Below are 18,740 nucleotides of genomic sequence, written 5' to 3'. Positions count from 1 at the left end.
TCTAATACTGCATGGCTCCGGTACTATTTCAATTCTTACTTAACACCTCAACGTTTCCCCACAAATCTCTGAGCTCACACTCTTTCAACTAAACCTATGCTAGTCAATATGTCTCTCAGTTCTCTTGGCAACTTGTTCTTTTATGCAAATTGTATACAAAAATATGACTTGCATATCTTAAAAATGTGATGTAAACAAAAAGAACAATACTGTTAAATTACTGTTCATAATCACAAAATTATACTTTTAAATATAGGAGTTATTTAAAATCCCTTTCATTATGAGAAGGGCATTACAATGCAAGTAATTCACATTAAAAGGCATTCTATTCAACAGATATGTTGATTGGTGGGCCAGTTTTGCCAGTGTTTTAATTCACATGTAATTCGTGTAGACCCTGTGTCAGCAACAACTAACAGTAATACTACTTTATCTGAAAAATGATAAACTATTTCCATTTATATGTTCTGTGATTATTTTACGGTTCTCAAATTTTAGTCCTTTACAGAAAAAAAAATAAAGCATGTTGATAAACTGCAATTTGCCATAACACATTCTCTCCAAATCTTAGTATAAAACACAAGACATGTTTTTTGCACACTCTGATAGAACAACCAGATTTGTAATTGATTTCTTTATTTTATTAGATTTGTCAATATACATGGCAGCTTTCTCAAATCTCAAAGTTCCAAAAGTATGTCATTTTAAAGGTGAAAAATCATGTTCCTTTAGATGTCATATTCCTAGAAAGCTATTAAAGTCTATTTATAAACAAAAATAATTCATAAACTAACACACTTTAGAAATCAGAATATTTTAAATTACTTTAAATGAATACAAGATATGCCTTTTTAATTAACTATCATAGTTAAATTTAATATCACAAAACAAAATGACTTGTCCCCACTAATTTCTCAAGTGGGGTAAAGTCATTGGGTTTTACACTTAATATAAGTTTTAAATGTGATTATTAAATGATAATATTTTATCAATTATAGGAAATATTCATTTATAGGAATTTCCTTAGGTTCATCAATCTTTTTAGGCCAAGTTTGAGCCCATGTCAACCTTCAAGGTTAGATTCAGTGCACCTAACCTGCCTATTAAGTTGTCAATTTAAGAATACGAATTTCATTGATAAGACAGGGAATAAACAGTGGCTAAATCACTGTTCAACTTACAAAAAAAAAAAAAGCTACAGTGAATGGGATAGTTTCAAATAATTAATTATTTAAAACAAAAAAAAAATTTTTTTTAAATTTAAACAGGAATGGCCAATGATGTTGGGTTTAAAATTTCACAGGGTAACCTTAGGAAAAAAAAAAAAACACATAAAAATAGTGAAGTCATCACCTTATTGATAAAAAACTAAACTTTAATAGTCACTGAAGGGGTAACAACCACTTGTAGTCTACATTTAAAAGTAATTTTAATCATAGCTAAAACAAACTATAAACAAAGAATTCTATTAAAAAATAACAAAAATGATAAACATTTAATAACACCTAAAATGTAGATACTTAATATCCTAAACAAAAATATTAAAGGTAAAGGGCCTTAAAATTTTTTTCAACAATTCATCTTATAAATTCATTTTCTAAATAGCTCATATCCTTTGCTTTGGTGTTTTGTCTCCTATCAGCTAAACATTATACAGTAGAAAATCACTTATGTTCTTTTCAAATGCTTGGCATTATAATGTGATCTCATATCTTTCCTCAAATTAAATTTTGCTCCACATATTCCACATGTATACAGGTGAACATCCATGTGCTGTTCCAACTGTTCATTATTTGGGAATATCTGAAAGCAGACCTGGCATATAGTCTCACCAGCAGATAAATGAGAAATCATATGCCGTACATGGTCATGTTTTCTGAAGTTGCCTTGATCACAAATGGAACAGACATACCTGGCCATGCCTTTGTGCATATCATTGTGGAGTCGCAACTGACGTTCCCTTAAAAACTGCTTTCCACATGTCTGACAAACAAACTGTTTTTCCTTGGTGTGAACAGTATAGTGTTCTCTTAAGTGACACCGCTGATAAAATCCTTTCCCACACAGATTACAAAAATGCTTTCGTCTGTGATCCCTTTCATTCTCTTCCATGATGGCACTCTTGAACATGTCTTGGTCTAGGCAGCTAGACATATGTTCAACCACTAGATTTTCAGTTTCAAAACGCTGGCCACAACTAACACATCGAAAAGGACAGGCAGAATGTTTAAATAACTGCTTTTTTTGGATATTGTTTATCTGGAAATGATTGTCCCTAAAATCATCCAACATTTCAACAAACATATCTCTGATTTCAGACTGTTCGTCAGGATTCTCTTCCATGTCCATTTTCTCCTCAGTACTTCCTAACCCGTTCATTGTCAGGTCTTGGGGCTCTCCACATCTCTGGGCATGTTCCTGAAGCTGTCTACCCTTCACAAGTATTTGTCCACATTTGCCACATGCACAGATATTTTCGATGTGTTTGGCTAAGTAATGAGATGACAGGTCCTCCTCAGTTATCGTGAGTCCACACAACTCACAGGATGCGTTTTCAGTATCCTCTTGTACTGGACTGCTGTTGTTAGGGGGCCTCATATTTTCTAAACCACCTCTTTCATCAGTGTTTATTGACATCCGAGGTTTTAGAGCTTTCCTCCCACTTTTTTTAATACTGACATCTTCTTCAACATAGTATCTATAAAATGGCTCTTCAGGTTCATCTTCTAATTCATCATTGTCAGTGGACTCATTACAGTCTTTATCAGTAACTTTAATAATGTTAAAGTCTTTCAGTTCATCTGTAGGGATATCTTCTGGTTCCATCTTGATAATGATTCTTTTCCTCTCAGCAGCTCTGCTTTTTTCTTCACTGGCTAGTTCAGACTCCACTGTGCTACTTTTTCTGCTTCCAGTGGTTGAAGTTGAGTCATCAGCAGCCTGGCTCGTGTCTCCTCTGTATTTGTCCATCTGTGCAGAAAATGTTTTAGAAGAATCCTTTTCAACAAATTCAGCTTTGATATTACTGTCTTTTCCATCTCTAATATCCACTATTCTGTGGTAGGATCTTGTATTTTGGTATGAATGTCGGTTAGTACAGGTTAGCACATGCTCATCTAGTAATTTCTCACAGCTAAAGCCAAATCCACAACTATCACAGGTAAAACTCCGTCCAAAGCGTCGTGAGACACGTTCTTTCGGAGTAGATAATTTGGACACAGAACTCTTTTTACATACATCAAATAATGGTTCAGGAAAATTACCTAATTGCAAAGACTCTTCATCAGGCTCTCTATTATGTGGTGTATTTACTGTTGAACTTGGCTCTGCACACCATCTATTGGCTTCACTGCCATTTCTAGCCACAGTGTCTTCATACATTCTTACCCCAAATATCATTTTGCTGTTCTGGTTGCTAGAAGCAGAAGATGAACATTTTGAACTAGAACAATCTGCATCCTGTATGTCTTCTAAACAGTCAGGAACATTGTACAGCTGTAGGTAGTTCATTGCCACTTTAAACTGCTCAAAACTGGAAGGAGCTGTCATAATTTTTCCTAAATACATAAACTGCAAAATGAGATCAAAACACTCGGCACTAATTTTCATGTTGCTGAGATTCAGCTGTGCAGTACTATGCTGATGATTCATGAAAAACATTCTAAAGTAGGAGCTACAGGCAGCTAGAACTGCTTTGTGTGCTTGAAAGTAAATGTCATCAATTGCAATACAACAGTCACAGAGGAAACCCCATTCCCTTTGGTTGTTGAGCTGCTGAAGGACGTAGCTGCTGTGGCTGGGCTTTGCCATCTTCTATTAATTAGAGACCTATGTAAAACAAAAATATTAAGGTCAGACAAGATATCAGAAAAGCACTTTAAAAAAAAGAATAGGGCTTCCCTGGTGGCGCAGTGGTTAAGAATCCGCCTGCCAATGAAGGGGACATGGTTTCGAGCCCTGGTCCGGGAAGATCCCACATGCCACGGAGCAACTAAGCCCGTGCGCCACAACTACTGAGCCGGCGCTCTACAGCCCACGAGCCACAACTACTGAGCCCGTGTGCCACAACTACTGAAACCCGCGCGCCTGGAGCCCGTGCTCCCCAACAAGAGAAGCTGCAGCAATGAGAAGCCTGTGCACCGCAACAAAGAGTAGCCCCCGCTCACCGCAACTAGAGAAAGCCCGCGCGCAGCAACGAAGACCCAATGCAGCCAAAAATAAATAAATTAATTAATTTAAAAAAAAAGAATAATTTTGATCATGACCTGTGACTTGTGTGAATTTACTATTACAATCAAGGTATGACTAGTTTTCCAGTCTAATGTAGCAAAGTGCAATAACATATACCTGAATCATTTTTAAAACTTGAAGGTGAAGATACCCAGCCATTTATTCAAGCATCTCGTTTTTATTTTAAGAAATACAAGCAAAGGTATCAAAAGCAAAAACCATACAGTCTTGGTTTCATTACGCCTTTAGGGTGAAAATGTATACTAAATTTGAAAGGAAAAAAGACACTAGTTTAAAAGTACTTGAAGGATACAAACAATGAAAGTTAAATAAAATAGCAATTTAAACTGAAAGTTAGTAATTCAGTCGCAGAGTATTAAAAACTTCTTAGATGATTGATATAAAGGAATGATTGCTCATCCTTAAGTGTGATATGGGTATTTTGGTTGTGTTAAAAGCATCCTTATTTTTTAGATAGACAGACTGCTGTATTTATTGATGAAATATCTAAGATATGCTTGCAAATAATCCAGTGGGGTGGGTGTGGGGGCTATAGATGATACAAAACTGGCCATGTGTTGAGAACTATTGACGCTAGGAGGCAGATATAGTTCTATTTTTGCATGGTTGAAAATTTCCTTAGAAAAATTCTATTTACAAAAGCTTATTAGAGGGCTTCCCTGGTGGCGCAGTGGTTGAGAATCTGCCTGCCAATGCAGGGGACACAGGTTCGAGCCCTGGTCTGGGAAGATCCCACATGCTGCGGAGCAACTAGGCCCGTGAGCCACAACTACTGAGCCTGCACTTCTGGAGCCTGTGCTCCGCAACAGGAGAGGCCGCGACAGGGAGAGGCCCGCGCAGCGCAATGAAGAGTGGCCCCCGCTTGCCGCCACTAGAGAAAGCCCTCACACAGAAACGAAGACCCAACACAGCCATAAATAAATAAATAAATAAAATTAAAAAAAAAAAAAAAAGCTTATTAGATTACATGGAAATGGCACCAAGCAAATAGGTTTGATCAATGCTCCTCTCTTTTCTTGATTATTGGAGAGGCAATAATTCTGTAGAGTCAGAGTATGTCTTATATTGCTTGGCTTGCACTTTACAGTATAAAGAAGCAGTGGATCTATTTGGGAAGGAGATATCTATCCTTAGATTGTAAATTTTTCTTCACTTTTCAATCATTAACACACCTTAGGTCGCACACCTCTTTCCAGAGGTAACCTCTCCAATTGTATATCTTCAAATCTGTTTATGCTATACCTACAGAGTCAACAGCTATTGAGTACCTACTACATGCCAGGCACATAGTTTTGCTTTTGTTGTTGTTCTTGTTTGTTTTTTACCTAAATGGTATTGTACTGTATATACCTTTCTGCAACCAGTTTTCTTCACTTATCAACATATAAATATTTTTAATGTATGGAGCTGACAATGAATAAAGAAGAGAGGAGAGGAGAATATTAAAAGTACTGTAAGTCCTATTACATTACAAAGCTAAAATAAGATAAAATTTTAGCCTTAATTTTTAATCTGTATACATAAAACTTCAGAATCTATCATCTACTCAAAAACAAGTTCTTATACAATTTGAACATAAAAAGAACATTTAACAAGCTGTTCAGAGAAATAAAACGTTCACTCTTCAGTCCACAAACCCTTCATTCCCTACAGTAGAAATTAAAAGATTATCTAACTTTACTTACTTCCACTTGTTTTTTATAAACTGTTTGTCCCAGATCACATGTGGATGACATACCCCTTTCCCCAACTACCTAAGGCCACTCTGCCTCCTTCTTCCTGCCTGAAGACAGGGTTACACAGTAGGCATGTGCACCTGGTGAAATGAAGGTGGCTTATAATGAGACCTGCTGCCTTCCTAAACTTGCAACCTCTAGGCCTTTTCTGTAAGCCAAATCAAGTATTTCAAGAAGGTACAGCATTTCAACCTTGTGTAACTCAGATATCTGTACTAGAATTGAAGAGTCATGTTCAGTATGTACCCATATACAAAATGCAATATATGCGCAGATCTTTATCAATGTGTTATTTATAACTTGAAATGCCTTGCAATAAGGTAGTTGTAAGTAAACCAAGGTAAATCTACTTCTTAAAATTCACCATCATGTGGCCTTTATGAAAATTATATTTATGAATGAAGGCTGTAGAAGAAAATGAGAAACGTTTTCAGGATGGAAAGTCAAGTAAATAAACACAGGCTATGAAATTACGTAACAATTACAATTACATTAAACAAATCCAAACAACAAAACCTTATTCAAAGGGTTAAAACACACACACACACACACACACACACACACACACAGAAAAATACTGACCCCAAGCCCATTTTATGTAGGATGAGATTTCTAGGTCTATAGACATTTTACAGGATTCAGAGAGACCTTTAATGAAAAAAGAGGTAGAGGGATAGATATTATCTCAATTTTTTTCCCCTAGTAATAAGAGTTGTTCAAAAATGAAACGAACTCATCTAGAGGATAATGAGTGCCCCATGTAGAAGCAGGGATGAAATAATGTTGAGGACAGTATGGTACAGTGAAAAGAGCACAGGCTTTGGATCAGACAGGCCTGAGTTCCAACCTAGCTTTGCCACCTGAGGTAACTTGTTTGTCCTCATTGACTCCAAGTTTCCTGAACTGTCAAAGAGGGGATAATAATACCTCAAAAAAGTGGCATGGACATATATACACCACCAAATGTAAAACAGCTAGTGGGAAGCAGCTGCATAGCATAGCTGTACGGTGATCAGCTTGGTGCTTTGTGACCACCTAGAGGGGTGGAATAGGGAGGGTGAGAGGGAGACACAGAGGGAAGAGATATGGGGATATATGTATATGTATAGCTGATTCACTTTGTTATATAGCAGAAACTAACACACCATTGTAAAGCAATTATACTCCAATAAAGATGTTAAGAAATAATAATACCTCAAAAAACATATCAAACATTAGGGTTCACAGCAGCAATGTGTAAGCTGTATAGTGCTTGGCACATGATAATTAATGGAAGTAACAGTGGCGATGCTTCCTTAAGCATAGGAGGTAAGTTTGACGAGATAATCTTACAGCTCCTTCCATATAAGAGTCCAGCAGTATGAAAGCCAATAGTTTATCTGTTAAAACTTTCAGGTTTTAAATGCCCTGTGCTTGAAATAATGACATGAAGAGCTTAAAAGTTCCAAGGACCCTTCTAATCTAAAGGAAAAGCAGTTTTATGGTCAGCAACCAAAATTAATGCAGCTACATAGAAGACCGATATGATAGACACATCTGTAGCTATAGTCATAATTCAATTAAATTAGTGAACATACATTCTGTATTAACATAAACAAGACACTAAAGCATATAAGAGGATCAACAGCATTTTAACACACATTTATTAATTCAACAAACATTTGTTGAGTATTCTATCTTCGCCTCGTAAGGCTGGAAGCTGAACAAGTACCTTTTGGTCAAAAATTAATGCTAACACTACAGCTCCTAGGCTGACCTAAAACTGTAGTTTCTATAATGTTATTATGCAAATGCCCAAGTTCTGAGTAAAGTGGATTTTAGGGAGAGTAACTTTTAATAGCAATCATTCACACATTAGTACCAACAACTCTGTTCTTGTTACACCTCATTCAGAAAAGCCTTAAGAAGGCTTAATAACAGCAAAACAAAAACAAATAAGCAAAAAGGCGGGAGGTGGAATCATGGGTGAAGGATCTAAATTCCTGTGAGACTTTTAGTTTGTTATGTCTTGAGAATAATTTTTGCATTAAAATGTTTGTATTTCACTCACTTTTATTAATTAAACAATAATTTCATTCAAATTCCAAAAGAGGTTTGCTCTCTTCAATTTTAAAAATATCCTTAATAATGCTACCCAAAAAACTTAGTGAACTTTGTTATAGTAAAGCTTGTTACCTGTTTTCTATAATTGCTTATATTTCAATTCTTGTTTTTATAATGACATTCTGTGATTGCTTTTGTTTGTGTTACTAGCTACATCACTGGTAGAACAAGTTTGTACAGCTAGAAGTTCTTCAAGGGCTGGGGTTGAGAGCAGAAACTTCAAACGTGATCCAAAGCCAAGGGTTCTCCTAAGGCTAGGATACCCAGTGTGGATGCAGTTCTCCAGAGGAATAAGGAGGTAGGTGATGCAAAAATGTTTACACTGAATTTTAAAAATTTTAGTTTGAAAAAGTTTAACCAGCTCATCTCAAATTCAAAAACAGCTACCAAACACATTAAGAATATTCAGTAATTTAGATATTCATAGGCTTTTAGAGCTTAGAGATCTAATCTAGTCCAACATGCTTATTTCATAGAAGAAGGACAAAGATGTTGTGCTGTTAAACAATGTTATCAAGGGTTAACTGTGGTTAAAGTATTATAGGTACTAGGATTCCTGCCCACCCAGCACGGTACTAACCACTGAACTGTGGTTACTACATGCTCCTTGGTATTATGCAGTGTACCCCCATATGTAAAGAACAGTCAGCAAGGACTGGGCATGAGTCCTTAACATAGGGTTTGTTAAGGCCCTTGCACAAGAAACTACGCCCTCTGAACTCTATCTGTAATGTGGTTATATCTGTATATGCACATCTAGTCTCACTCAGTAGACGTGTTCCCTAAGTCATGCTCTGTAAGCTGTTTCAGTAAATTTCTCACTGACACAGTAAGGTTTCAGAAATACTTTTCCTTCATTGCTAAATCTCTTAAATGGAAAAAAGGTTTTGCTGGACGTTTCTTTTGCCCTAGCCTTAGTGAAATGATAATTTAAGGGTCTATAAATAAGCATATAAAGTGAATGAAGAAGCAACTTAAAGGAATTTTTGAGTGACTCCTTCCATAAGGCAAACAACCACCCTCTGTGTCCCAGACTTGCATTATCAAGGACATTCCCCTGAGAACGATTTGCATAGCCTCAGTGAGTCTACAGTTCAGCATCCCAATCTCTGAACTACTAACAATTACCTCTGGGTCTCAAGGGACATTTAAGTACATACATTCATTTCCTCGTACCTATTTCTATGTCTTATATGACTGAATGTATGTATATGGACTTAACCTGTGGGCTATAGACTGACTAGCTTCTTAAGAAGCTTGAAATGTAGTGAAAGGATTCTCTCCTGTTTATAAATCAGAGTATCAGAATGTATTGAACACTTACAATGTTCCCAACATGGCATAAAGCATTGAGGTGGAGGGTGGAGAAGGACGGTATACAGTAATATGTAATATGTAATATGAGGGATTACATTTTATAGCAAGAAATGATTTGAGAAAAATTAAGTACTGAATTATATTGAATAAAGTTCAGTATGCATTTAGAAAAAGCATGAATTGTACTACAACAGTAGTGGGCTTTAGGAAGGATTTGAGTGAAGTCTTGATGAATGAGTAGAAGAAAGAAAAATAGAAAGCGGTGTGGGGAAGGCATTTCAGGTATCTGTATTGGTATGTACGTAAAAAATTGGGGAGAGGTACACAGCAGCATAAACAAAAGCTTGGAAATGTAATGCGAGGGAAGGTAAATTTGTTTTACTGGCCTTAGTACCAATGTGCCAGGATCTAGTCTAAGCAGGTGTGTGTGTGTGTGTGTGTGTGTGTGTGTGTGTGTGTGTGTGTGTGTGATATATCTGCTTAGACTAGAGCCTGGCATATCAATAGTAAGATATATATATATACACACATATATGAATATATATTGTGTATTATATATAAAACATGTATGTATGCATGTAAATATGTATATCATTTTATCATTTAATCCTCAAAACAAACTCTACAAAGTACATACTGTTTTAAGACCCATTTCCAGATAAGAAAACAGAACACAATGTTATATAACCTTCCTAAGGCCACAGAGGACTGGGTGAGATTAGAACACAAGCAATATGACTCTTGAGCCTGAGATCATAACCTTAACGACTTTGCTACCTATAAAAATAAGGTCACCTTGACAAAATTCTTTCCTAGAATTCCATTTTCCAGGGTATACAGTGTTCCAATCTCTAAATTTAAACTAAAGAAAATTCTTTAAGTTTTCTCCTTGAGATTTCCAGTAAGAACTGGCTGTACAGGCTCACAAAGATAAAAGGTTTTAATTCCAGGCACTGAAATTGGACAGACATGATAAAGTTTAGAAAATTTTATTCACTTTTTAGAACAAGCATCCTGGCTGATTATTAGACAGCAAATTCAGTACTTAGTACAGGAAGTTCTGAAATTATAACTGGGTTATGTTCCAAAACTTTATTTTTAAGTTAGTTATTTGGAACTTGAAACACATATTCCCATAGAAACAAAGCTATAAATGGTAGCTCCATTCTGTGCTCACACCCTAAAGTCTTTAAAAACCCAAATGTAGCTGTGTGTTCATTCAGCCTAACTGTGCTGTAGTAGTACTTGCATCTTTAGGACTAACAGAGGGACTGTACAGCAATGCCTACTACACTCAACTCTCCAGGATGGGGACGAGGCTAAATGGCCTTTGTGTTCCCCGTGCCTAGCACACTGCCCATGTAGTTGGCACTTAATGCATGCTTGTTAAATGAAAGTGTTAAAAAAGAGCCCAGGGAGCAGACACCGATAGATTTGAATACCAGCTCTACTTATTCAGCTATGAATTTTCTTCACCTCTCTAAGCCTGTTTTCCTCATGTATTAAATAGAGATAATCATACTTCTCACAGAACTCTTGTATAAACTAGAGATGACAAATGTTTGTCTTTTCAATCCAAGAGTAATAGGATTTTTCTTAAACATTAATGTCATCATTGTGAACAAAGTTCACAGAATTTTACCAAGTGATGATCAAGTTCAACCCGCTACTTCATAGATGAGAAAACAAATGGAGGCCCTGAGAGGTTAAGTCACATACTCAAAGTCACGTCTTGTTTTTGTGGCTGACAGGATGGGACCTTGGTCTCCTCAATCTTGGTCTAGGGCTCTTCCTTCTATTCTAACAGCCACCCCCATATACAGCAACATGTAGCTGTCTGCTTGCTTCTCTGCATCAATTATGTCTTCCTGAAAAATAGGAGCTGTTCAAATTTGCAAGGGTTGTTTGCACCTGCACAAAATGGCCTGAGGCTGTTATGCTCTTGGAGACTGTAGTTTGTTGGATGGTTAGTATTTTTCTGTCTCCCTACTTGTCAGGCCAACAGCTGTCACTTGTAAAAGGTGTGCTGATCTCCTGCTGCCCGCCATTTCAATCTGTTATGGGTTATGAAATTAGACAAAAACTCATTGAAACTGAATCTACATAAATAATTTAATTTTCTGTGAGGACCTAGGGAAGTGTTCTATGAATAAGATAAGGTTTTAATTCATGCACTTTGTTTAATCTATCTTAATTGTTGACAGGCAACAAATTGCCTTACTCTTTTGCTTCAGGTCAGGCCACTGGATAGCTGGGGTTGTCAACCAAATAACTCTGAATAACTGAGGTGTTACTGTAGTTAAGCTGCTAGGTCTGGGAAATGAATTCGTCCACACAGAAAGCAAAGGGAACATAGTGGCTCCTGAAATTTTCCTCTCTTCCTCCAGGAGTGGAAGAGGAAAAGCATTTAATTCAGGCAGTCTAAATGTTGATCTGTTTATCCTGAAGAGGCAACATGGCATCTCCTGACCACCAGAGGGCACTGGGTGAAGAGCAGGCTTCTCTCAGCAAAAAGCAGCTTCACCAGGAAGTCCCTTTTTGCACGTGGCATTCGTATTCTTAGGGTTCATCTTGTGGAACTTCTATTCCAGCGTACTCACGCTGTGACTTTGTCTGGGACCCACCTAAAACTGCTCCTCCCCCTTCTCCAGCATGCACCAATCACCCGGGATACTTGGGAGTCACCTGGGATTTCTTCTTCATAATTAACTATTAAGTCTTGCCAGTTTTCTCACTAAATATTTCTCAGATTTGCCCCTCGATTCCATCTTTACCTTCCCTGTCCTCTGAGGCCTCTATCATTACTCCTGAATTATTACAATAGGCTCCTTAACTGGTCCCTCAAATCCATCCTTCACCCTCAGATGATTCATAAAGAACAAAAATCAGACCGTCATTCTGCTTCTGTGGGTCCTTTCACATACCCTCAGACTGAAGAGCAAACTCCTTCCCAAGGGATACAAAAGCCCTCCGTGCCCCCCCCCCCCCCATCTAGTCTCCTATGTGGCTACTTCCTGCTTCAAACTTCTGTTCAAGCGGCATAAAACTGCTGGCCACCACCCCATCCTCCAAGCCCATATACTTCGTGTATTTCTTACCTCCATTTTTACTCATGCTGATTGGTTCTTCTGTCTGAACCGGCCACATATCTTTTAAGAATCAGTTTATCACCTCCTCCAGAAAGCTTTCTGCAAGACCTCCCTCTCCCACTGTTTTAGGTTTTGATATTACTCTGTGTATTATCTCCTTATTTTGCACTTATTATGCTATTTTTTTAATCATCAGAACAGCAACATAAAGTAGATGTTAAAGCACAGACTAACCAGACTGCCTGGGTTCAAATTCTGGCTCTGCCACTTATTAGGTGTGTGAACTTGAGCAGGTTGCATCCAATCTGTGCTTCAGTTCTCTCATCTGAGAATGGGGATTGTAATCCTTCCTAGGGTTTAGTTACTGTAAGACAGTGTGTCACGGAGCAAGTGCTAAATAATAATCAGCTTCCACAATTATGTATATGTTGGTCTCCCCACTAGACTATGAGCAACTTGAAGGCCAATATTTTGGCTTGTTCGATTCTCTGCAACACAGTGTGTGTACTCAGTAAATGTTGCTGCATGAAAACTGGTGAGGCAAGGGGATATGGGGATATATGTATACATATAGCTGATTCACTTTGTTGTACAGCAGAAACTAACACAACATTGTAAAGCAATTATACTCCAATAAAGATATATATAAAAAAAAGAAAACTGGTGAGGCAGCTCTAAGATGATGGGAGGGACTACCCAGTTTCCTTCTTTCAGCAAGTCCACACATAATATTTTTTAACTGTATTGTTTCCAATTGTGTAGCTCCAAGTGCTACTTTTTTAACTCTAACCAAAATCCTGAAAATTTCACCCTTATTAAGTCAATGAAACCAATAAAGAGTATCATAAAAAGTATGTTCATTCTAAGAAGTTTAACTCCATTTTTAAGTCTTAAATCTATTTAACATTTAAGATTTCCCCTCATCCCAAAGCAACTAACACAGCAAAAGCCTTCATGCTTTCATACATGCTATTCCCTTTGCTTAGAGCCTTTTCAACATCCAGCTCACTCTCTTCAGGAAGTTCTTTCTGATTCCAGGGTAAGGTAGATGCCTCTTCTGTGCTTCCAAAACAGCCTATACCTACAACTATAGGGTGACAAATAATGTATCATCCAAACTGGGATGCTATGTCTATCATCACACGCGCGGCAGGGATTATAATGATATGGTTCCCCTGCTTTGCTGTAAGCTGCTTGAGATCATGGCACTGTCTTAGTCATCGCTGTATCCCCTGAGTCTCTAACAGTTGCCTGACATTTAGTTGATATTTGATCAGTTTTTGAATGAATAAGTGTTGAAGAAGGCAAGTTTTATTTTGCTCATCAATTTTTTGCATTATTTCAATTATGGCAACGTTTATATAGTAGTCAAAAATCTACAAAGTGATTTCCCATACATTATACAACTGATCCTTACAACAACCCCGAGGTAGGTATCTTTGTTATCCTCATTTTGTGAATGAGGAAACAGGTTCAGTGGTTGGTACTGAAGCGCTCATCTTGTAAGATGGGACTCAAACTCTGACCCTTTTGATTCAGAGCCCTAAGTTTCCGTTTTTGTAAACCAGAAAACACTCTTTCTGGCAATGACTATTAACTGAAGTGTCCCCTTGGACATTCTAAGCCTCCCAGAGTCACCCCATTCTCATAAAGCCCCATATTGCAGGCAGAATGCCCTGCGCTCCCCATCTCCACTTCCATCTTCTGACTCCCACGGCCCATCAGAGGAAGCCCTCCCCTAATACAAAAGATTTAAAGTGAGGATGGAGCTCTTCAGTTATCTCTAAAAAGGATCGCATGCATCTCACACAGACAACAAACAGAAAATCTGGTTGGCAATTTAATTCTTTCTTTAATTTGCCAACTTTATTTTGCAAATGATTTGTTCCCAACACTCTCAAATAACAAATGCTGTGATTTAACTTCTATGTACTATTTTGGGGATTTGTTTTCAGAACATCAACTACTTCACAGGTTACTCTTCTTGAATATACCAGGCTAAGGAATAAGTGATTCTGTACTCTAAGACTTCTTATACAAATAACTATACATGGCACAATACAAGTATACTTAGAAATCTATCTTAAATATGTACCATCTCCTTCTAGGCCACATCTGAAAACCACTGTCATTAATCCCCTTCTTTCCTCTAATTTCCTTTCCTTGATGTTTGGTATGCTACCTCTGGATATAGATCAAGAGGGACCTCTCATCCCGTAACAGCACAGGTATTATCTTGGCAGTGGCCTTAATGGCAAGTATACCCACTCCTTCCCAACTATAGATTATGAAACTCTTTACAAATGTGAGGGTTTTGTTTTGTTTTGTTTTAATGAGTTTGGCAAGTATAAATCAACCCATCAAAGGCTTGACACCAACATTAACATTAAAAGTGTGAGAACTAGCCCACCAAGCTACAGTAAGTACTTCATAAGGACAAACCTACAATAGTAGCCCTGTTGTATTTAAGCTCTCACATCTGTTACTTAATCATAGAATTTTAAATCAGTCCAATGCAAAACATTCCCTTTCCTCTACCTGGCCATTTCTCACCAACCTGAGCAGTGAATAGAGAACATGAGCCCATGAATCATCACAGCCATGCCTAGCCAGGGTGAGGCACACACAGCAGCACAGTATGACCAAATGTTGCTTTCTCTCATTTTAAACAAGGAATTGACTGTTAACAGAGATTACCTCTGGGGAGTGGGAGTCAGAAATGACTTTCATTTTTGTTTTTTATGTACTTTGGTATAGGCTGAATTTTTACAGAGAGCATGAATTTTATATATAAAAGCCTTTCCATTTTGAGAAAAAAAGAGACACTAATCACTTTTAATTTGGTTCCCATAAGAGTATAAGAATAATGTCAATATTTTATGGTAAGAGATACCAGCACAAGAAGAAAAAATCAGGAGAAAAAAAATCCTATATACACCAAAATGACCTCTCAAGCAAATATATCTCAATTTTTTTCAAATATATCTCAATTCTTTTTTGGAAGACAACAGATTGTGGTTTAAAAGTAAAAATCTATGGAAAATTTTCTGCATTTTTATCCCAAATGGTTTCCTCCCCTTTGCGCCAGAAGCTTAATAGCAAAGGTTTAGCACTTTTCCTGGATGGAAGAGAGGCCTGAAAGCAGGCACTTCTTTTCTCTTGCACATTAGAATGGTTGTCCTGCAAGGAACACAGAGATACCCTTAAAAAGTTCCATGGACTATACCTTTCCCAGAGCCTGGCAAAAGAGGAGAATGAGGAAAGAGTACAAAAATTTAGCTGTGTTAAAGCGAAATCAAACACAAGGTCAAGAGCAAGTGGCTGAGACTGTGCTCTGCCCTGCTAAGGTCCTGGTTAAATACAGTCTCTCTTTTCTCTGACAATGATGCACCAGGGCTCCCCACTGCCTCCAATGTAGGCCGTGTTGGGGTAGGAAGAATAGAAAGGCTTCAGGTAAGGTTGCTCAACGTGAGTTATTTTTCTATACCATGAAAATTTGGTTGTAATGGAGAAATCTGCTTTTAAAATGAATGTAAGATGCTGATTGAAAGCTCTACTTGCAGACTGTCATTATTTTATCAATCTTTGGGAAAGCATTTCACCTCCACTATGCTTCAATTTTCTCTGTTTAAGACGAGGAAGCCCCATCTAGCTTCCAAATACGTCCAGTTATTATTGAAACTTTATTAGATATCCAGCAAGTGATTCAAAAGGAAAGTTCTGAGGTTCTGATGGCCAGCCATCATTGAAGCTTCATCGTTTTGTATTCCAAGTGTCCTCATCATATCCATTTGCAATGACAAAATTTCATAATTTCAAAGGAGCGAGTGGTGATTGCTTTGGAGTTATCATGAGAACTGCATCCTTCACCAAATCTGCTCCAGAGTGCCTTGAACTTCAGCTCAAGAGGCTGATTCTAAGTCTCAGAAAGCCTGGGACCACTTCTTGGGATCGAGTGTCAAAGGGAAAATTGTTCCTGGCATAGTTTTCCTGCCGTGATACTGCATGGAAATATACTTAGGCCAATAAGTAATCTGCGTGTACCTACCACGTTGAAGCTTGATTTAGGAATATTATTACACACAAATTCCATACTGTCCCCAGAAAACATCAAGTACTTTCATCAACATCTCCCTGACGCTTCCAATTTGGAAAATGTCATGTCAACCTTTCAGATCACGCAGACGCGCTGCTTAGGTAGGAAGGGAGACTGGGAGGGTGGCTAAGCTCAGACCCAAACCTACATATTTTAGCGGTAACAACTCCTGATCTACATCCAACACATTTACCGAACACTAACAGAACTTCTAGCAAGCGCCCACCACTGGAAGCGAAAGCACTCTTTTCCCAAGAAACATATCTTTCCACTGAAAATCCCCAAACCCGAGACCTACCACTTTTTACTGAACAAAAAGCTTGTGTGCCGGGAGGAGGGAGTGGGAAAAAGCGTGGCAAGAATTTGCACGGCTCTTACGCCTCCTCCCTCGGAGCGCGCCCAAGTCTGCGGCCTCGGGCTCCGGGACACTTCCCCTCCCACCCGCCAAGGAGCCGCGGCTGTAAGTTGAGAGAAGCGGGCTCTGGGCACGTCAATCAACCGGGTCCTCCCGCCTCCCGTCTACACCTCCCCTCCCCCCTCAAAAAAATAAAGGCAGAGAAAGAAAGGAAAAAGAAGGTAACTAATTTGGGAACTAGTCTCCGTGGGGGCTTCGCTTCCGACCCAGAGAGGCCACACGTCCCCGACCAGGCGCGCCGGCGGGCGGCGGGATCAAGCAGGCGGCCCAGCAGCCACCCGTCGCCGGGTCCTCGCCGCGCGCCCGCCGCGCTCCGGCTCCCCGCACTGGTCGGCGCCGCTCCGGCCCCGCACTCCGCTAAGCCCGCGGCCCGCCGCCTTCCGGCCCGGGCCAAAGTTGCGCAAATAGCCCCACAAATGGCAAATACTCACCGGCCGCAGCAGGAACAGGGGCTGCGGAGATTTTAGGGAGTTTAAGGCAAATCGGCTACGGGAAAGGCGGGCGGAGGCAGAGGGGCCGAGAGCTGCAGTGGCGGCAGCGCGCGGCGCTCGGGCTGGGCTGCGCGGAGAGGCTCTGGCTCTGCCAGGGACTGTGCTGCAACAAAGGACTTCCGCTGCCGCACAGCCGCGCCTGCCGCACCGCACTGAGCCGGCCCCGCTTACGCGGCGACTCCGGGTCTGCCCACCAGTTCGCTGCGGCGTCCGCCAGCCTTCCCCTCCCTCTCGACCGCCCACCCACTCCGCCGCTGGCTGCTAGGGGCACCCGCGGTCGCCTGTTTGTTGCAACAAGTTTTTGCGTCGGGCTCCGAGGAGGCTGGCGCAACCCGCACCGCGGGGGCCGGCGCGGCGGCGGCCTGACCACCCCTCTCGCCCCTTTCCCAAGGGTAGGCTTGGGACCTCCTCCTCCTCCTCCTGTTTGCACAGCTGGATGGGACTGGGCTCCTCCCGACTCCCCAAGGGCAAGATGCTGCTTTCCCACTCCGTCCAGATGTCAGACCCCGGCCCCAAAGGGCTCAGCAACTAGGCCTTCCCTCACAGTACGTCCCTGGCGTTCTGGGGGCGCCGGCACCCTTGCCCTGACCCGTGCGCGGCCAGTCGATTCAGGATCGCCCATTCCCCGCGCCTCCCCCACCCTTGCCTTCCGTGGGCCTGTCCGCCTCTGGCCTTGAGTCACTTCCCCCGCCATGCCCCACCCCGCCCAGCCGGCCTCCCCTCCCAGGCTCCCGTGGCTCAGCTTCCCTGGCCCCGCGCCCTCATCCCTCTTCCCGCGAACACGCGGGAACATCCTTCCCCGCCCCCATCTGCTAACTGAGGGGGTGCCTGTGCTTTTGCACACCCTGGGGAAAGTCCCCGGGTCACGCGGTTGTGTGTGGGGAGCCTGACGCTCAGGCTCGTCTCCACGCTTCCGCCTACACAGTCGCGACTAGCGACCGTGGCAAAGCCACCCGGAGCGCGGGCCGACCCCCCACCCGGCCACTTGAGCGGGCGGGCGCGCACCTACGCACCTACGCACGCACGCACGCACACCGGCCCCCCCCACCCCCCAGCCCCTCTGGTGCGCCAGCTACCATGCGCGCGGTCACGTGGGCCCATCCCGGGACGGCTGGCGCGGGAAGCCGCGCGAGAGCGGGCCGCGGGGTGCGTGAGCCGGCGCCGCCGCGTGACGTACGCGGCGCGGGAGCCGCCCCTCCCGCACGGAGGAGTCAGCCGGCCGCCCGCCGCGGCGGCCTCTGG

General features: G+C 40.8%; 2 protein-coding genes across 9 annotated transcripts in view; one reads left to right on the top strand and one right to left on the bottom strand.

Moving 5' to 3' along the window:
- Positions 1-668: 668 nt before the first annotated feature.
- Positions 669-18,715, bottom strand: ZBTB1 (zinc finger and BTB domain containing 1). 3 transcript variants are annotated; one of them, XM_059914403.1, is made up of 2 exons: positions 18,575-18,715; positions 669-3,828 (listed from the first exon to the last, which is right to left on the bottom strand). In XM_059914403.1, exon 2 carries the CDS (start codon positions 3,808-3,810, stop codon positions 1,669-1,671), a length of 2,142 nt encoding a protein of 713 aa, XP_059770386.1. In that variant the 5' UTR covers positions 3,811-3,828; positions 18,575-18,715; the 3' UTR covers positions 669-1,668. The 3 variants fall into 3 exon arrangements, with proteins under 3 accessions (XP_059770386.1, XP_059770385.1, XP_059770387.1); XM_059914402.1 differs by lacking the exon at positions 18,575-18,715 and adding an exon at positions 17,439-18,128; XM_059914404.1 differs by lacking the exon at positions 18,575-18,715 and adding an exon at positions 16,891-17,038.
- The window catches only part of ZBTB25 (zinc finger and BTB domain containing 25), a 67,312-nt gene continuing 67,190 nt past the window's right edge, over positions 18,619-18,740 (top strand). For all 6 annotated transcript variants that reach the window (XR_009500937.1, XM_059914415.1, XM_059914411.1 and 3 more), the window contains exon 1: positions 18,619-18,740. The gene's annotated coding sequence lies outside the window, so the exon portion shown is untranslated.

Source organism: Balaenoptera ricei, chromosome 2, assembly GCF_028023285.1.
Source record: "Balaenoptera ricei isolate mBalRic1 chromosome 2, mBalRic1.hap2, whole genome shotgun sequence".
NCBI classification, from domain to species: Eukaryota; Metazoa; Chordata; class Mammalia; order Artiodactyla; family Balaenopteridae; genus Balaenoptera; species Balaenoptera ricei.
The sequence above is the reverse complement of the archived record's forward strand: the minus strand, read 5'-3'. Positions and strand labels throughout refer to the sequence as shown.

Excerpts from the sequence above, each read along its gene's own strand:
- ZBTB1 (XM_059914403.1), bottom strand. The coding sequence starts at position 3,810 with ATGGCAAAGCCCAGCCACAGCAGCTACGTCCTTCAGCAGCTCAACAAC.